The 18,961-nt window shown below is 39.8% G+C and overlaps 1 protein-coding gene across 8 annotated transcripts in view; it reads right to left on the bottom strand.

The window, feature by feature from the left end:
• The window catches only part of LOC140901311 (bile acid receptor-like), a 35,431-nt gene that overhangs the window by 5,621 nt on the left and 10,849 nt on the right, over positions 1-18,961 (bottom strand). The window contains exons 1-5 of one of the 8 annotated variants that reach the window (XM_073319925.1): positions 15,215-15,405; positions 10,363-10,472; positions 8,069-9,292; positions 3,134-3,499; positions 2,777-2,797 (exon numbers count right to left, since the gene is read on the bottom strand). In XM_073319925.1, coding sequence (XP_073176026.1) covers positions 2,777-2,797; positions 3,134-3,499; positions 8,069-8,159 — 478 coding nt within the window. In that variant the 5' untranslated portion in view covers positions 8,160-9,292; positions 10,363-10,472; positions 15,215-15,405. Of the gene's footprint in view, positions 1-2,776; positions 2,798-3,133; positions 3,500-8,068; positions 9,293-10,362; positions 11,418-11,474; positions 12,158-13,852; positions 14,655-15,210; positions 15,406-18,961 lie in introns of those variants that run through there. The other 7 variants (XM_073319923.1, XM_073319926.1, XM_073319928.1 and 4 more) reach the window with 7 other exon arrangements.

Below are 18,961 nucleotides of genomic sequence, written 5' to 3' on the forward strand. Positions count from 1 at the left end.
AATGGCTCAAACCATATTCCAAGTAGGAGGTCTATAACTAACACTTGACACTGTAGTTCCAAGAAAACTGAAATGAGCAAAATAATATAGGCCTGTTAGAGGCTGAGAACACAGCAAAGGCGACATGTTTAGCGACTTGGAAAAGGGGTGAACACTGAGGTGGCAAAGTTTGCAGATGATACAAAATTACTCAAGATTGTTAGAATCATAGAATATCAGGATTGGAAGGGACCTCAGGTAGTCATCTAGTCCAACCTCCTGCTCGAAGCAGGACCAATCCCCAACTAAATCATCCCAGCCAGGGCTTTGTCAAGCCTGACCTTAAAAACCTCTAAGGAAGGAGATTCCGCCACCTCCCTAGGTAACCCATTCCAGTGCTTTACCACCAAAGCAGACTTCAAAGAGTTAAAAAAGGGATCTCACAAAACTGGATGATTGAGGAACAAAATGGCAGATGAAGTTCAGTGTTAAAAAGTGTAGAGTAATGCACATTGGAAATCATAATCCCAACTACACATACAAAATAGGGTCTAAATTAGCTGTTATCACTCAAGAAAGACATCTTGGAATCATTGTGGATAATTCTCTGAAAACATCCACTCTGTGTGCAGCAGCAGTCAAATAAGCTAATAGAATGGTAGTCGGAACCACTAGGAAAGGTATAGATAATAAGACAGAAAATATCATAATGGCACTGTATAAATCCATGGTACACGACATCTTGAATGCTATGTGCAGTTCTGATTGCCTGTGATGGGGTGTACTCCCCACTCCAGCCTTGAAAGAGTTGAATTAGGCCAGGTAGGCCCAATCAGTTAAGATGCAACTGTGTGGAGGCTGCCAATGAGAAGGAAGCTGTGAGGGAACCGGCAGGAGTCCAGCAACAGTGTGGGAGGCAGCAGGGAGGAAGCCTGCAGTCTCTCTCCCTGAAGAAAGGAGAAGGAAGGGGAGATAAACCTTTTCTCAGGGGTTTCTATCTAGTAGGTTTAACAGAGAGGAGAAGGCTGATGAAAGAGAAACTGAAAGAAGCATGGTAGGAAGTAGTCCAGGGAAGTCCAGACCTTAACTGCTCACTATAGGGCACTGAACTGGAACCCAGATTAGAAGGCAAGCCTGGGTTCCCCTACCATTTACTGCAGAGTGGTATTGCTAGGGGGCAGTGAATGGAAAACTGTCTGAGTCACTGCAGCAATGATATAGTCAGGGAAGCGGGCATAAGGACTGCCTGACACTGCTTGTGAAGGGGGACATTGACAGACTCCCAGAAGGGGAAATCACAGTGTATCCTAGTCACAAAGCAGCCATACTGTGACTCAGTGAACAGGAGAAGAGCCACAACAGTGAAAAAGAAGAAAGGGGGTGATTCCCAAAATTGCCAGTAGGGGATGCCACCCAGTGATGAGTAGACCACCCTGTGACACTTCCCCCTCTCAAAAAAGATACATTAGAATCGGAGAAAGTACAGAGAAGGGCAACAGCAGTGATTAGGGGTATGGAACAACTGCCATCTGAGAAGAGATTAAAATGACTGGGGACTGTTTAGTTTAGAAAAGAGGTGACTAAGGTGAGATATGATAGGGGTCTATAAAATCATGAATGGTGTGGAGAAAAATGAATAAGGACGTGTTTTTTATCCCTTCACATAACACATGAACAAGAGGTCACCCAATGAAATTAATAGGTAGCAAGTTTAAAACAAAAATAAGGAAGTATTTCTTAACACAATTCACAGTCAACCTATAGAGCTTGTTGCCAGGGAATTTTGCGAAAGCCAAAAGCATAACTGGGTTAAGAAAAGAATTAGCTACGTTCATGGAGGATAGGTCCATCACTGGCTATTAGCCAAGATGGTCAGGGATGCAGCCCCATGCTCTGGGTGTCCCAAAATCTCTGACTGCCAGAAGCTGCAACTGGATGATGGGGGAGGGATCCCTCGATAGATGCCTTGTTCTGTCCATTCCCTCTGAAGCATCTGGCACTGGCCACTGTCGAAGGACAGTATACCAGGCTAGACAGATCATTGGTCTGACCCAATATCACCATTCTTATGTTCTTATGAGTGCCACACACCACTTTGTAGGGATCGCTTTGGCCATTGTCAGAGCTGTATTATCTGGTTCCTGAGAAATGAGTTGGTTTCCATGAAAAACAAACTTTGATAAATGCAAAATCGCAGTGATCCTCAGGGATCCAAGCCCAGCAGAGAGAGAAAAAACACAGTAATACATAGGCATTATGAGCCAAAGTCACCACCCGCATAAGCAGACACAACTTTACTGAAGTCAGCTAGGCCCGAGAGTGATGTGTAGCACTGTGTGAAATCAGTTTTCACCTCACATAATGTTTACTATGAAAATAGATATTAATTAAATTCCACAAAAATGTGAAACTGGGACCAGTATTATAATGTATTATCTGTTTCTGATAGCTTCCACAATGTGCTAAGCACTTTTCAAATGCAAAAGAGTGCACGGTCCTTGCCCTGAACAACTTAGAAGCTAAAAGATAAGCAGGCAGATAAAAGATAGAGGAAGAGGAGTAATATGGATGAAATGGTCAAGGGGGTAGTTATCCATTGCAACATATTGCTTGAATAATATTAGCTTTGTGTGTGTGTTGTATGATAGAGTTCCAGAATTTTCCCAACCTATAGTTCTCACAGCAGCAATAGATCTCAAGGAGAGATTTTAATGTAGTGAGGGTAGTGGTCGAAGACTTCTGTATGCAGTGGGAGCAGCAGGGAGGGAAAAGGGTGGAGATTTTTTTTTTGACATACCTGACAAATGAGTGGATGAGTCTGGCATCATTGGTGGAACAGAGGAGATGGGGCAACATGTAAAGAGACAAGGGTAGATAAGTACAGAGGAGTTGAGTTATGTAGATACTTGAAAGCAAGGACAAGAAGAGGAGTCTGATGAGCAGAGAAGGAGCAGTCAGTAGTGGGATTCAAAGGGGAAGATCCCATAAGTTATTCCACTCTTCAACTAGACTTCAGCTGTCCTCCAAAATGTCAATTGAAAATTAACATAAATATGTTAATTTAAAATTGCACATGTGGAATTTCAGCATGCTGCACTGATTAATATGGGGCAGTTTTCTTTCAAGTCACAAAATAAAAGTATTTCTCCCTTACCTTTACAGCCTTCACAAGTGAGCGCATTGTAGTGGTATCCCGAGGCTTTGTCCCCACATACAACACAGAGCTCTTCCTGACCCTTCATTCGCAAGGAGGAATGACTTAGTCTTGGCCTTTTTAGTCCATGATATCCATCATTATCATTATTATGGGCAACCATGCAGGAAGGCTGGTTTAATTCACAATTACTGATTATGTACTGCCCATCACTGTACTGAGAATCCAGGCTGTATGTGTTGTATTGTGACTGGGAAGGTTGTGACTGTAACACTGGAGGAAACTGAACAGTTGAATACTGGCAGTAAGGAGTAGCCTGAAAGTCTGAGTCTTGTAGCTGATAATTGATGTGCTCTGGCAAAACATCTAGATAACGAAAAAAATGAGAATGAAACAAAAAGGTTGTGGAAGAATTTGTGACTTCATTTACCTGAAAATATTAAATTATTTTTATAATGTGTCAATATTAAGATAAATTTTCAGAAGGGTAGCTTCACTTTTGCACCTAAAAATTGGTGCCTGCAATTTTTCTTAGTAAATTCTTTTCATGTGTTTGGTCAGTGTCATATTGTGGGCTACTGGAATCCTGTAGATTAGTAATTTAATTTTCCATAGATAGTTAAATTGCAGGCAATTCAGGTAGTGAGAGTTTGGTGTACTCAGACTTATGCCTGCAGTTCATTAATGATGACTAAGGTTGAGCTCCAGAAAAGAGACCGAGTGTCAGTCCAGCAGAAAATTTACCCCTAAATAAACAAACATTTTAAGTAGGGAAACATTTTTGTTTTGTATTAAAAACACATTCCAGGTACACTATATGAAAATGAAAAAAGGATTAACAAGCAGAGAAGGACATTTCAGAAATTCCAAAGGGTGACATATTTTACCATCACATACACATCTCAAAGCTGATATTCAATAGACCACAAATGCCAGAACATGTTTTATTTAATATTTCTCTGTGTAACCCAGATTTCATATAGTCATACTTGCATTTTCAGTAATATGTTCGTACAGTGTTGTGATAGGAGTTGTTTTTAGTTATTTATCATGCTTGCAGTTGATCTAAATATGAAACAAAATGTACAAGAATCACAGAAATGTAAGGCTGGAAGGAACCTTGAGAAGCTATGAAGTCCAGCCCTCTGTGCTGTGGCAGGTCAAAGTAAACCTGGACCATCCCTGACACGTGTTTGTCCAACATGTTTTTAAAACCTCCAATGATGGGGATTCTACAGCCTCCCTTGGAAGCTCATTCCAGTGTTTAACTACCTGTATAATTAGAAAGCCCTTAACATATATGAAGGCTTATCAGGTGCCCACTCTGTCTTCTTTTCTCCAGACTAAACATTCCCAGTTTTTTAACCCTTCCCAGCATGGTCCCCTGCAAATTTTATAAGCATACCCTCCACTCCAATATCCAAGTCATTAACAAAAATATTGAATAGTACTGAAGCTATTACTGCCCCTGCAGGACCCCACTAGGTACGCCCCCCCCAAGTCTGACAGCGAACCATTGATAACTACTCCTGGTGTACATTTCTGCACCCATCTTATAATAATTTCATGTAGACCACATTTCCCTAATTTGTTCATGATGGTCACATGGGACCATGTCAAAAGTCTTACTAAAATCAAGATATATCACATCTATTGCTTCCCCCTTATCCACTGGGTTAGGAACCCCATCAAAGAAGGTTTGGCATGATTTGTTCTCGACAACTCCATGCTGACTATTCCTTATCCTATTATCTTCCAGATGCTTACAAATTGATTGTTTAATAATTTGTTCCAATATTTTCCAGGTATGAAAGTTAGGCTGATTAGTTTATAATTCCTCACGTCCTCCTTGTTCCCCATTTTAAAGAGAGATACTATATTTGCCTTTCTCCAGTCTTCTGGGACTTCACCTGCCCTCCAGGAGTTCTCAAAGATAATTGTTAATGGTTCTCAAAAAGAAAAGGAGTACTTGTGGCACCTTAGAGACTAACAAATCTATTTGAGCATAAGCTTTCGTGAGCTACAGCTCACTTCATCGGATGTATTCAGTGGAAAATACAGTGGGGAGATTTATATACATAGAGAACATGAAACAATGGGTGTTACCATACACACTGTAAGGAGAGTGATCACTTAAGGTGAGCTATTACCAGCAGGGAAGCGGGGGGGAGGGGGGGACAACACAGAATGGACCTTTTGTAGTGATAATCAAGGTGGGCCATTTCCAGCAGTTAACAAGAACGTCTGAGGAACAGTTGGCGGGGGGGGGGGGGTTAACAAGGGGAAATAGTTTTATTTTGTGTAATGACCCATCCACTCCCCGTCTCTATTCAAGCCTAAGTTAATTGTATCCAGTTTGCAAATTAATTCCAATTCAGCAGTCTCTCATTGGAGTCTGTTTTTGAAGTTTTTTTTGTTGAAGAATTGCCACTTTTAGGTCTGTAATCGAGTGACCAAAGAGATTGAAGTGTTCTCCCACTGTTTTTTGAATGTTCTAATTCTTGATGTCTGATTTGTGTCCATTTATTCTTTTATGTAGAGACTGTCCAGTTTGCCCAATGTACATGGCAGAGGGGCATTGCTGGCACATGATGGCATATATCACATTGGTAGATGTGCAGGTGAACGAGCCTCTGATAGTGTGGCTGATGTGATTAGGCCCTATGATGCCATGTACATTGGTCAAACTGGACAGTCTCTACGTAAAAGAATAAGTGGACACAAATCAGACATCAAGAATTATAACATTCAAAAACCAGTCGGAGAACACTTCAATCTCTTTGGTCACTCGATTACAGACCTAAAAGTTGCAATTCTTCAACAAAAAAACTTCAAAAACAGACTCCAACGAGAGATTGCTGAATTGGAATTAATTTGCAAACTGGATACAATTAACTTAGGCTTGAATGGAGACTGGGAGTGGATGGGTCATTACACAAAGTAAAACTATTTCCCCTTGTTTATTCCCCACCCCCACCCCCCACTGTTCCTCAGACCTTCTTGTCAACTGCTGGAAATGGCCCACCTTGATTATCACTACAAAAGGTCCCCCCCCCCCCCGCTCTCCTGCTGGTAAGAGCTCACCTTAAGTGATCACTCTCCTTACAGTGTGTATGGCAACACCATTTTTTCATGTTCTCTATGTATATAAATCTCCCCACTGTATTTTCCACTGAATGCATCCGATGAAGTGAGCTGTAGCTCACGAAAGCTTATGCTCAAATAAATTGGTTAGTCTCTAAGGTGCCAGAAGTACTCCTTTTCTTTTTGTGAATACAGACTAACAGGGCTGCTACTCTGAAACCTGTTAATGGTTCTGAGATTGCTTCAGCTGGTTCCTTAACTACCCTAGGATGAATTCCATCAGGCCCTGCTGACTTGAATGCATCTAGTTTATCTAAATATTCTTTAACCTGTTCTTTCCTTTTGTTAAGAATGTGTGCATATTTCAGTACATTATGTATCATGTTTCAGTCTACTTTTCAGGCCTGATCCAAAGAGCACTGAAGTATCTTGAAAGACTTTTTGCCTTCAGTAGGCTTTTGATCAGGACTTTAGTGTTCAGTCATCCTTAGCCAGATACTAACTTCAATTATATAGTCACACTGGAGCGGGAGCAATAGTCATAGGGCCTTTACAGTATGTCTGGAATAGTTTAATGACACCTAGACTTTTAACCTTTGTGTACCAGAGGATGACAAAAACTGCTCCATGCAACCCTGGGATAAAACTGATGGCCAGCATATCACACTGAATGCACAGATTTTTGTATCTGAATTATTTTAATGAATTTTGAATCTCTCTCACTGGATATTTCAGATTCCAAGGCCAGGAGGGACCACTGTGGTCATCTAGTCTGACCTGTACAACAAAGGCCCTGGAGCTTCCCCAAAATAATTCCTAAATTCCATATCTTTTAGAAAAACATTGAATCTTGATTTTAAAATGTACAGTGATGGAAAATCCACAGTGACCCTTGGTAAATTGTTCCAGTGGTTAATTACCCTCACTATTAAAAATTATACCTTATTTCCAGTCTGAATTTGTCTAAGTTCAACTTCCAGCCATTGGAACATGTTATACCTGTCTCTGCTAGGTTGACTCGTCCATTATCAAATATTTGTTCCCAAGGTAAGTACTTATAGACTGTAATCAAGACATCCCTTAACCTTCTCTTTGTTAAGATCAGCAGATTAAGCTCCTTGAGTCTATCACTATAAGGCATGTTTTCTAATCCTTTAATCATTCTCATGGCTCTTCTCTGAACCCCCTCCAGTTTATCAACATCCTTCTTGAATTGTGGGCACCAGAACTGGACACGCTATTCCAGTAGGCGGTCACACCAGTGCCAAACACAAAAGTAAAATAAGCTCTCTATTCCTATTTGAGATTCCCCTCTTTATGCACTCAAAGATCACATTAGCTCTTTTGGCCAGAGCATCACTTTGGGTGCTCATATTCAGCGATTATCCACTACGACCCCCAAATCTTTTTCAGTCACTGATTCCCTGGATAGAGTCTCACATGACATCCGGTAAGTATGGCCTACATTCTTTGCTCCTAGATGTTACATTTAGCAGTATTACACCACATTGTTTTCTTGCACCCAGTTTACCAAGCAACCTAGATTGTGACATGTCCTCTTAGTTATTTACCACTCCCACCAATTTTTGTATCATCTCATACTGTATCAGTGATGACTTTACCTTTTCTTTGAAGTCATTAATAAAAACGTTAAATAGCATAGGGCCAAGAACTGATCCCTGTGGGAGCTTACTAGAAACATACTTGCTTGATGATCATTCCCCATTTGAATGTATAAGTGCCAAGATCTTCAAGGTAGGCACCTTTTGTAATAATAAACCAAAAGAAAAGAGTAACTGATGCAGACAATCTTTCCGAGTTTTCATAATACTTTCATTTTGCTTTACTCACCATAATATTGAATGGGTTCAGCAAGACAGTACCCATCAGATACAGTTACAAAGGTATTTGCCATACTCTGCTCCAGCTCCAACTGTTTCATTCACTTTGGTGTATGATGGGCTTTTAAGAAGAAAATCTGAGGAAGTAGAACATTGCCTGTTACTTCAAAAGGCAAGACTCAGCCTTTCATTAGAAAGAAGACAAACATTACTTCAGAAAGAATTGTGGGAGGCAGGTTAAACAGCCCTGAACAAAAAGAAACCTCTCCAGAAAATGAGGCCATTTGCGAATTATGAGAGAAATTCAGATAGGTAGAAAGTCACTGTGAGTCTACATTTCAGACTGTGTTGGTGCTAATGAACAGGGTTGAGGATTCATTTATAAGTCTTCTCATGTTGTTGATTTTACTCTAAACTATGTTCCCATCCCAAATAATTAGACGAGGATTAATATTCCCCAACACTAATCTCATAGTTAGCTGTGGAATTGCTCTGAAGCCACTACTGCAGCCTAAAGTCTGGCGCGAAATGATTGTCTGACGTTGCTTTCACGGAGGGAGGGAGGGCCTGGCTACATGTACCCAGAACCACCCGCGACAATGTTTTTGCCCCATTAGGCATTGGGATCTCAACCCAGAATTCCAATGGGTGGCAGAGACTGCGGGAACTGTGGGATAGCTACCCACAGTGCAATGCTCCGGAAGTCGATGCTAGCCTCGGTACTGTGGAAGCACTCTGCCGAGTTAATGCACTTAGAGCATTTTGTGTAGGGACACGCACTATCGACTATAAAAACGATTTCTAAAAAAACAACTTCTATAAATTCGACCTAATTTCATAGTGTAGACCTATCCTTAGTGTCCTTCTCTTCCCTCCACAGTGGTGAAGGATTAGGGGAACTGCATTGATTAAAGGTACCAGTCGATTTGACTTCTCCAGAAGAGATCAGGCTCCAAAGGGGGCCTCACCACTAAAATATTAATGGTCTCTCCTTTAGCAAAGAGGAGGGATGACAAAGATGAAGGAGGCAAATAAGCATATGGGAAAAATAAAAAGTGCATGATAGGAGTGAGTTCAGAGGGTCAAAGAGATGAAAAGTACCAGTCTGATAGCCTTGGACTCAGAAGTTCTGTACATATCCCCAGAGCAAGTACAGGATGGGCAGTGACAGAGCAAATTTCTGGCCAGCACTATCCCCAACCAATATGCTTCAACTCAGCTCTGGAGGAACCATCTGTAGAGATGAGAAGGGACATTAACTCTCCATGGCTCACTCGATTCTTGGCCCCTCTGTTGAGCTTTGTGACCAGTAGAGGGGTGAGGCAGACAAGGGTGTCAAATTAGTACTAATTGTGATGTTGATTTTGCCATTTTATACAACACAGAATATCACAAATGAAAGCTCATTCTGTTAACTGTGAAGTTGCTGTAATGCCTATGAAAATGTTGTATGCTAGAGAACCTTCAGATTAACACCTACTGAACTGGGCTGAAAATACTGTAATTATACCGCATTTCTGACTATTGAAATCATCACAGTAAAGCTATTTTAGGTAATATTTAGAAGTTTTTAAAGTTGATTAATAATCATAATTTTCTCTCTAAGTACTGAACAGTTGGACTTATGGAAAAGAGGCGACTAAGGGGGGATATGATAGAGGTCTATAAAATCATGAGTGGTATAGAGAAAGTAAATGAGGAAGTGTGATTTACTCCTTCTCATAATACAAGAACAAGAGGCCACTAAATGAAATTAATAGGTAGCAGGTTTAAAACAAACACAAGAAAGTTTTTTCACATAATGCACTGTTAACCTCTGGAACTCCTTGCCCGAGGGTGTTGTGAAGGCCAATACTATAACGGGGTTCAAAAGGGAGTTAGGTAGAGTCATGGAAGATAGGTCCATCAATAGGTATTAGCCAAGATAGGCTGGAATGGTGTCCCTAGCCTCTCTTTGCCAGAAGCTGGGATTGGGTGACAGGGCATGGATCACTTGATGATAACCTGTCTGTTTATTCTCTTTGGGGCACCTGCCATTGGCCACTGGCAGAGGACAGGATACGGGGCTTGATGGACCTTTTGGTCTGACCCAGGATAGCCGTTCTTATGATAAGTAAGGCACCTTACTTCACAGGAGGAGGGATAAAAGGAATGCCTGGTTAAAAAAAAAAAATTAAAATTGTCTAAAACATTTCTAAAATAGACTATGTAAAATATGTAGTGTGTACAAAACATATGCTGTAATTGAAAACTTGTATGAAATGCTGAAATGTGCTACAGAAAAAGAATATAGTATATACTCACACTGTGGATACATCTGTATTTGAGCTGGGAGATGTGATTCCCAGCTCGCATAGAGGTACTCAAACTAGCTTTGCCTCAGTCACATCCCCAAGCTGAAATGTAGATGAACCCTAAGGGAGATGCACCCAATATTTTACATTTCCACTAGAACTTTTATCCCAAAGAAATTCACAGTTGATACACAAAATGCAGCCACCAAGCACATAGTATGCTCCACAGTGGTTTGGGGAGGATACTAGGTTAAACTCTTACGGTATGTCTACATTGCAGCTTAGAGCACTCCTCCCAGCCTAGGGAGACAGACACTAACTTTGCTGTAACTAGCACATTAAAACCATCAGTGTAGACATTGCAGCCTGGGCAGCAGCATGGCCTAGCCACCTAAGCTTGGATCCACGGGATTGGGCAGACTTGTACTCGGGTGGGTAGCCTATGCTGCAACATCCATGCTGCTATTTTTAATGCTCTAGCTTGAGTGAAGCTAGCATGTGCCTACCCAAACTTGTAGGCACGCTTTCTTCTGCGGTGTAGACATATCCATACTCAAAGAAAATGATGGCGTCATGGGATCTGTAATGACTCCTGCAGAGCAGATAAGAGCTTAGATCTTAAGGGCTCACCTGAAAGATGGTCACAGCAGGCTACATGGAATAGTTTACTGTACCTGAGAAGGTGATTTTATGACATCAGGGAAACTGAACTGAAGCCAATTCTTAAGGTATATACACCTCCCCTCCCAAAATACATATTAATACCCTCCCCCAACATAGACATATCCATGGAATAGAAAACTTTCCCCTCATGTCACCAGCACAAGGAGAAAAGGTGCTGTGAGGCTGGAATGCTGCCATTTTGTTATCTCTGCTAGTAAATATTTGTTTGAAAGAGAAGTGACTCAGTGAATCATGGTGGGGCCCCTTATCAATCAGATCAATTTGGCATGGACAAAGTCTAAATTTTTTCCTTTGGTAAATATGCTTTTTTTTAAACTGATGGAAGTATGTGTTTCCAACATCCTTTTGATGGTGGTTCTATGTGAAAGTATTCCAAAGTAAAATAAAGTTACACTGATTGAGTCTATAAAAAAAGTAAATTGAGTTTACAAAACCCACATTCACATCTGTAATGTGTCTAAATTGATCCTGATGTAATGAACCAGTCTTTATTCAGGCGAAGCTTCCACTGATTTAAATGAGTGTTGTTTGAGAAATGATTTCAGGATTGGGCTCTTTGTGATGGTCTTTCAAGGTCATGGAGAAACAAAAGTTAAATTATGCTCTATATTTCGTTCAAAAAATAACATAATATTAAGGTTGCATAGCAAAGCTCTCCAAAATTAGGAAATGCCAAAGTTATGATTGAACATTCAACTTTATTTCTATCATCTTGTGTTTCATTGTGTGCATTTCAGTATGGGGCTAGTTCCACAAGAGGAGATAGGTGCCAACATTTAGGAACCATGGAGATCCTCAAAATTCTTGCTCTGCTGCTACCATCTAACCCTGGAGGCACCTTAAGTGCCTACATATCTATATTCCCACTGTTAAATTCCCTAGTCACTGAATTTTCTGCCAGTGAGCATACCTACAGTTGCTTCAGTCTAAGCATACCATGCCTATCTCACACTTAAGCCCCAGTGGGATACTCAAATTAGGCATTTCCTGTCTATCTATCCTGCGGGATGCAACGCAATATGCAACGCAATATGCGTAATCACAGCATGCCTAACCCCACATAAAACAGCCAGACTGGGGGAGGAGATGGTAGCCTCCCTTATAATCTTTAACCAAGTGATTAAGGAACTCACCCAGGCTGTGGGAGACCCAGACTCATTTCCCTCCTCTGCCTGATGTGGAGAAGGGATTTAAACTTGGGGTGTTCCTCCAGTTAGCTGAGTGCCCCAATCACTGGACTATAGAGTCAGTCTGACATGCTGTCTGACCCAGTACATATTTAATTATGTATACAAAGTGGTATAACTTTAACAGGGGAAACCAAGAGAGGGACACTCAGCTAGTGGTTCAGGCACTCTCCTGAAAAGACCCAAGTTCATATTAATTCTCCATAGCAGGTAGATGGGGGAATTGAACCTGGATTTCTCACCAGCTCGTTGTGGGTCCTAACTACTGGGCTAAAGATTATAAGAGGACTACTGCTGCTACCGACTCCTGCCCCCAACATTTCATGTAAAAACCAACAACTTAGGTGCCTAACTCCAGAAGAAGATTCACAGCAGAGAATCCCAGCAGAGATAGGCGCCTAGCTCCTTGCAAGGTAGCTGTCTCTAATCTCTTAGACTTTACGAGGTCTTCAGGGACTGAACCAAGAACTCTTTGGAAGTATTTCCTCAGCCCACATGTTTACATGCAGTATTCCTTTCACATACTCTCAGTTAGGCATCCATATATACAGAACACAGCCTTCCTTAGTTGCCTATGCTGAACTTAGCAAAAAAAATGCAATTTTCAAAGTATCATAAATTGATCAAATCATAACCAGATTTCACCAGAACACTCAAAACCTCTTCTCCCCAATGACAGCTGTTTCTCTGACAAATTTTAATGTTTTATCCCAAACAGAAGAGTTAGAACCTTTTTTTTTATAATGGAAAAAGATCACACACACACTTCTCTTATTTGACCATTACTTACACTTTAAAAAGAAAAGACAAAAAAAAAAATCTTTGAACAGAGATGAAGATGGGGAATCTTAACCTAAAAAGTAAGTTTCTGAAAGTTGCAACTGAAAACAGGGTGATAGACTGGCAACTGTGATGCACCCCTTAATTAGAGCAATTACTATCATATCAGTTATCTAGGATCTCAATTAGTGCCACACTTAGGTCCCAACACTTTAGCCCTTAGTTAGGCTGCCTTAAGATGAGTTTTTCCTGGATAAGGATACACGTTACGCCCTGCTCATTTTTTACTGTTTCTGATCTTATTCCTGCTAAGCCTTTTGTATGGAAAGTCTTTTTTCCTAGTTTTTAGGAAGCATATAAAAGAAATAAAATGTCCTTTTCACAATGACTTAGGGTAAATTTTTCAGAAGTGCCTAATTGATTGACAAACATTAAAGTCAATGGCACTTAGGAGCCTAAGTAACGTAGGCACGTCTGAAAAATCATACTGTTTTGCTTTTCTAACCTTATTTTTGATAGTATTAAATCTCCAGCAGGTGACAAAATGTAAACTGGAACGTCTACTGAAACAGTAGGTTAGCCATTCACTGTAAATCTTGCATGTCGTACAAAGGTTCAAGAATATTCAGCTATTAATCCAAATCAAAGGATTCATCACTCATCTTCAGTTTATCAAAAGTTAAGGGAAAGTGATGTTTTAATGTATAAAAAGTAAAGTATGAACTCATGACACAAAACCATCTGAGTCACTTACCAGAAGTCACGTATACAAACTAAAGACATACTGTGCATCTGTTTTCATGTTATTAATGGCAGAAGATGCTATGTTGTTTTTCATAATTTTATTACCATGTGGAACATATTTCTTTAAGGAGACCCTCCAGGGAGCTCTTCAAAATGTCTGAATTGACAGTACATTAACATCTATCGTAAATATTTTGACAGTTGTGTCAAAACGGAAATTTCTTGTTCCAAAGGAATTTCAGGAACTTGGGCTGAAGGTCTTTTAGATTTATTTAGTGCACCCCATATCCTGGGAAAGAAAGCATGAATGAACAACCACATGAATTAGGCAGTGGATTTCAATCTCAGTTTTAATCCCAGCTTTGTTTGGTCTCCAGAGAGGGAGTTGTACTTTCTGCAGTTATGAAAATTAAACCAAGAATTGACAGGAAGTTACCAGCCACTCTCACTGGCTACTATATTCTGATATCCCAGGTAGTATATTTGGCTGCATTCAAAAGGCAATCCTCTAACCACCTCTGTGATTAAACTAAGAGTGGATTCATTTGCAAAGAAAGCTAATAGAATCAGATAACATAGTGCTGCATAAATCATGCCTTTTAATAATATGAGCTCTTGTGGGGATTTTTGTTTTTTTAATATGTGAAGAATCCCAAATTAAACTGCTCTCTGAGGAAAGCTTCACCCCCCCCACCCCATAAATAGTATTTGCTCTGTTTATCGGTCTGTATGGTACATTTTTGGGGACTTTCTGTAACTGGGATTGCTTTATCCATTGATGGATAGTTTTGTATGTGACAATTTTGTAATCTCTGCTAATTATCTTTTAAATAATGGCTATGTGTCTAATTATTTAAAAGGAATAATTTAAATAAATTGGAAAAATAAAGGGAGGCAGGTCCTTTATCACCGTACAGCTTTGATGTCTGCGTGTCTGGTTTGTGGAGAATGGGTAACATTGAAATGGATCCACCACTAAAAAAAAAAAAAGTTAGTTTAAAAGGACATCAAGAATTACATTTAATTTATTTTTACACAGTTCACAGACACATTTGTGCCTCAGACACCAGATTTACCACCAAATTTAATCCTGAATGTTGCACAGAATCCTTGGGGCTCAGAAGCTGCCATTGCATAATTACATGACTAAAATACTACTATTTATATTGCACTGAATTTTGCACTTCCTTGGGAGGGGAAAATGCATCTCGTGAATGGCCAGTATATTGTAGGTCACCAAAGCAGTTTACATATGTATAATACTCCTGAAACAAAACGATTGGCAGTAAAGAACACCTTATTTTAAAGGTATACATTTTTCTATTGTTCCTTGATCAGCATTTCAAAAATCAGATGACGAAAGTGTTCTAAACTGCAAATATCTTAATAGCGCACAGTTAATTTGTGTGTAGACTGATATTGTAAAATCCCCAAGCTTTTAGAGAACTAAATAAAATACTTACGTACAGTAGTTCTGGAGAGAATGCCCTCTCTTCCTAGAGTGGGTCTGTGAGGATGCAGCAGTTACTTCAACTTTCTGATTTCCAGCTGGAGCAAACTGGGCCTTTTCCCTATTTATCAGTTTCTTTGCATACACTTCGGCTCCAGACACTCTGCAGACCAACGCTTCAGCCTATCTGAGACACAAACTTCCCACACAGCCCTTCCTAGGGTCAAAGCAAGGGCAGCTGCAAGTCCACATAAATCAAATAATAACTGTATCATCAGGGACAGAGGCCATTGGGACTCTCACGTCATACTTTCCCAGAGTTCTGTCTAGGCAGCTTACTAAATATTTTGCTTTCTTGATAGAATTTGACATTCTCCTAATTTGATTGCTTAACACTGGCATCTCTGCACATTAATAGATAACATACATTGCAATAGTATTATTTTAACATGTATATGTGCCATAATAAATTGAATTTGGAAACTTTGTGAAGCCACTATCTCTAAACTATGTAAACATTGAACTTTTTCTACATGTTTTAATTTTAACATACGTGCTGCTGTATTGTACAGGAAGATTAATCCATGTCTCCATTACACATTGACTATAGTTTTGCCATTTGTAACAGTTGCCTAAGTGCTGACAAACAGCTGTGTATTTTATAATTTGAACATATCTAGAATTCTACAGCTCAGGATTACTCAGGATCCCAACTGCACATAATTCTGATGTGCACACCTCCAGAATGGACTCTAGAGAAGTTTAGGAAATCTCTGTATGTAGGTCTTTTGGAGTGATTTTCTGTTGCTTCTTTTCATTTATAAAAGGTTGCATAATCTGGCCATTGGCATTCTTAACTGCCCATGAAGTAGTTAGTGCTACTTTTTCATCTAAGTTAACCAGAATAATTTGTGCTACATTGTATTATGCACACTTTTGTAGTATGGTGCTGTTCTGTATTGTATTCTAGCATATTGCATTGTAGTTGAGCTGTCTTAGAGAACAGCTATATTTCTTTATACCAATTTCACTTTTGTGAAAGAACTCAAAGCTCCTCCATTTTGAAAGATTTTTATTGATTTAGCTATTCCAGCAATGGGCTTTCAGGACTTCCTAGGGTACGATTTAAGATTTTTGGAGTCAGGGCCTTCTCTCATTAAGCACCATGATTCTCCTACTCCCTGCCTGATATGATGTTGAGTAAGCATCAGATGGTTTAAATTTGGACTCAGGTCACATTTCATATTTGCCCCTGGTTTTACTGACATTTCATATTTACAACAGCAGTTTTTGCAGTTACTGCAGGAATAGCTGCTCATTATTATACTTTTTTTTGCTATGACAAAAGGCATGACTTCTCATTTTTTGCTATAGATTGTTCACAAGAACCAGTCAACCTTGATAGCATATCTTAATTCCCAACACAGCAAATTACTTCAAACAAACAAGTCAAAATAATCATGAGGCAAATAATCAGTATAAACTGATTTACAAATTGTTTAGCAATAAGGCATAGCTCAGGTTTGAAAACACTACTTACCCTATCTGGTCAACAGCATGATGGCAAAGGAAATCACCCAATTAAGTGAGCATGCTTTGCTTGACTGGGAAGGTTTACTTTATTTGACTCATACATTCAGGCTCCAGAGATTGATAGAACAGGTTGTGTTATGTCAGGAACTGGAGGCTGGAAATACCACGGTACAGTGTATGGAAGGCACATATAAATTCATATTCAAGAATAATCAGCTGTGATAATGCTGTGGGTCTGACCTGAAAGACCCTCTTATATTTGTCATGTCACACTACTTTGGAGGCCTCATTTTATTCATTAGCATCATTGTGGGCCCCTCTACAGGCCATCCTATGGGGTGAGGATGTCTCCATCTATTCAATGGCCTAAAAAATGTGATGAGCGTCTTCTGGAGTCTGAGCTCAGCAGACAGCTTATACAGAAAGTTGCTGTTCCTGAATCGTGTTTTATGTTCCAAGCCCAGCATCAATCTGAACCATTGAATTCAGAACTCTTATGGGTTTGAGTTCTCAGGAGATCTTGTCTATAAATGGTTTGGTATTCAGATAGTTAAAGGAAATCATATCTGGTCCAGCTGGATCTTTTCTGCATAACTGACCCTTCCTGCTTGATCTGGCATTGGATTGTTTATGCCATGTCAGTAATTAACCACTATCAACCTCATTAATGAAACATAAACCACCTCTTCTGCTCATTTATAAAGCACTTGTCAAACAAAATTTAAACAAAGGGCAGAATCTCAGAGGAGTAATAGTCCTTTAAAAGCTACTGAGACTGATTGCAAATCACTGTGGTTGCTTTTTGTTGTTTTTCATTAAAAATAAGATAGAAATTATGGAGTCATCTATTGCTTTTGGCTAACTCTCTGAGAGTCCATCTGAGATCTGTCATATAGGGGCAACAGTGCCTGGATAGTAATGTTGGCCATTTCAGTGTAAAATACTGATGTTTCAGCTCTTTACTGTAAATCACTACATGATAAAAGAATAGTCAAACCCAAAACAATCAGGAATTCTTGGAAAACTCATTGTTAATTGCACCACAATAACTGTTGTTGTATGTGGGACAGAGAATATGTTAAGATGATTGATTATACTATTAAAGCTTTTTTCGTATATGCCATGCAAAAGAAGCCTAACTGATGGCAGCAAGATGTTCAAAACTGGGAAAGAGAGCAGTTAAAAATGGATGTAATACTTGTTCATCAAAAATAGTCTAATTTCGGCTTATGCATTTTCAATTTTACAGGAATAAAGACAGGCATAAAGGTATAATGAAAAAATAATAAATGCCAAATATACTGTGTTCTGAGAATTATGTAAATGCACCATTTCTTGGGGAAACTGTGAAATCTGCAAGTTTTCTGCTCACCTGTTTCTTAGATGAATAATTGTCCCCATTAATATATTAAGGTGATAAAGGTACAGATGTCTTTGTAGTGTTTCTGGTATGGGTATATTTTTCCAGTCATGCAGAAGCTAGTGTACAAAATTCTAATAACTAGGGGTGAAATTCACCCTGTGCAGATCAGCCCAAAAGCCTATCCCCTATTTACATTCCACTTAAGATCTCTGGCTGCAAATGGTGCCAAGCACTTCTGCTGGCTCTCTGCACGACAGTCAATTTCATCCTCATTGGATCCATTTTTACTGGCATTGCGGTTGTAATGATTGGTTCACATGTACCAAGATAAAAATATCAGAGCCAATATCTGCCAAAATGGAAATTGTCCTTCAGCAAGTTCTGGAATTCTCTACAGCTGCTAATGTAAATGGCAGTGCATATGAATGGAAAATAATTGCCTGCCCCACACATTAGGGGTTTCATGGCCTACATGGGGAGATAACAGAACAGTAGGATCTCTGAAGAAATACAAAAAGAAAAGGAGTACTTGTGGCACCTTAGAGACTAACCAATTTATTTGAGCATGAGCTTTCGTGAGCTACAGCTCACTTCATCAGATGTTTACCGTGGAAACTGCAGCAGACTTTATATACACACAGAAATCATGAAACAATACCTCCTCCCACCCCACTGTCCTGCTGGTAATAGCTTATCTAAAGTGATCAACAGGTGGGCCATTTCCAGCACAAATCCAGGTTTTCTCACCCTCCACCCCCCCACACAAATTCACTCTCCTGCTGGTGCTAGCCCATCCAAAGTGACAACTCTTTACATAATCAAGTCGGGCTATTTCCTGCATAGATCAAGGTTTTCTCACATCCCCCCC

The sequence above is a fragment of the Lepidochelys kempii genome, chromosome 21 (assembly GCF_965140265.1).
Source record: "Lepidochelys kempii isolate rLepKem1 chromosome 21, rLepKem1.hap2, whole genome shotgun sequence".
Taxonomy (NCBI): Eukaryota; Metazoa; Chordata; order Testudines; family Cheloniidae; genus Lepidochelys; species Lepidochelys kempii.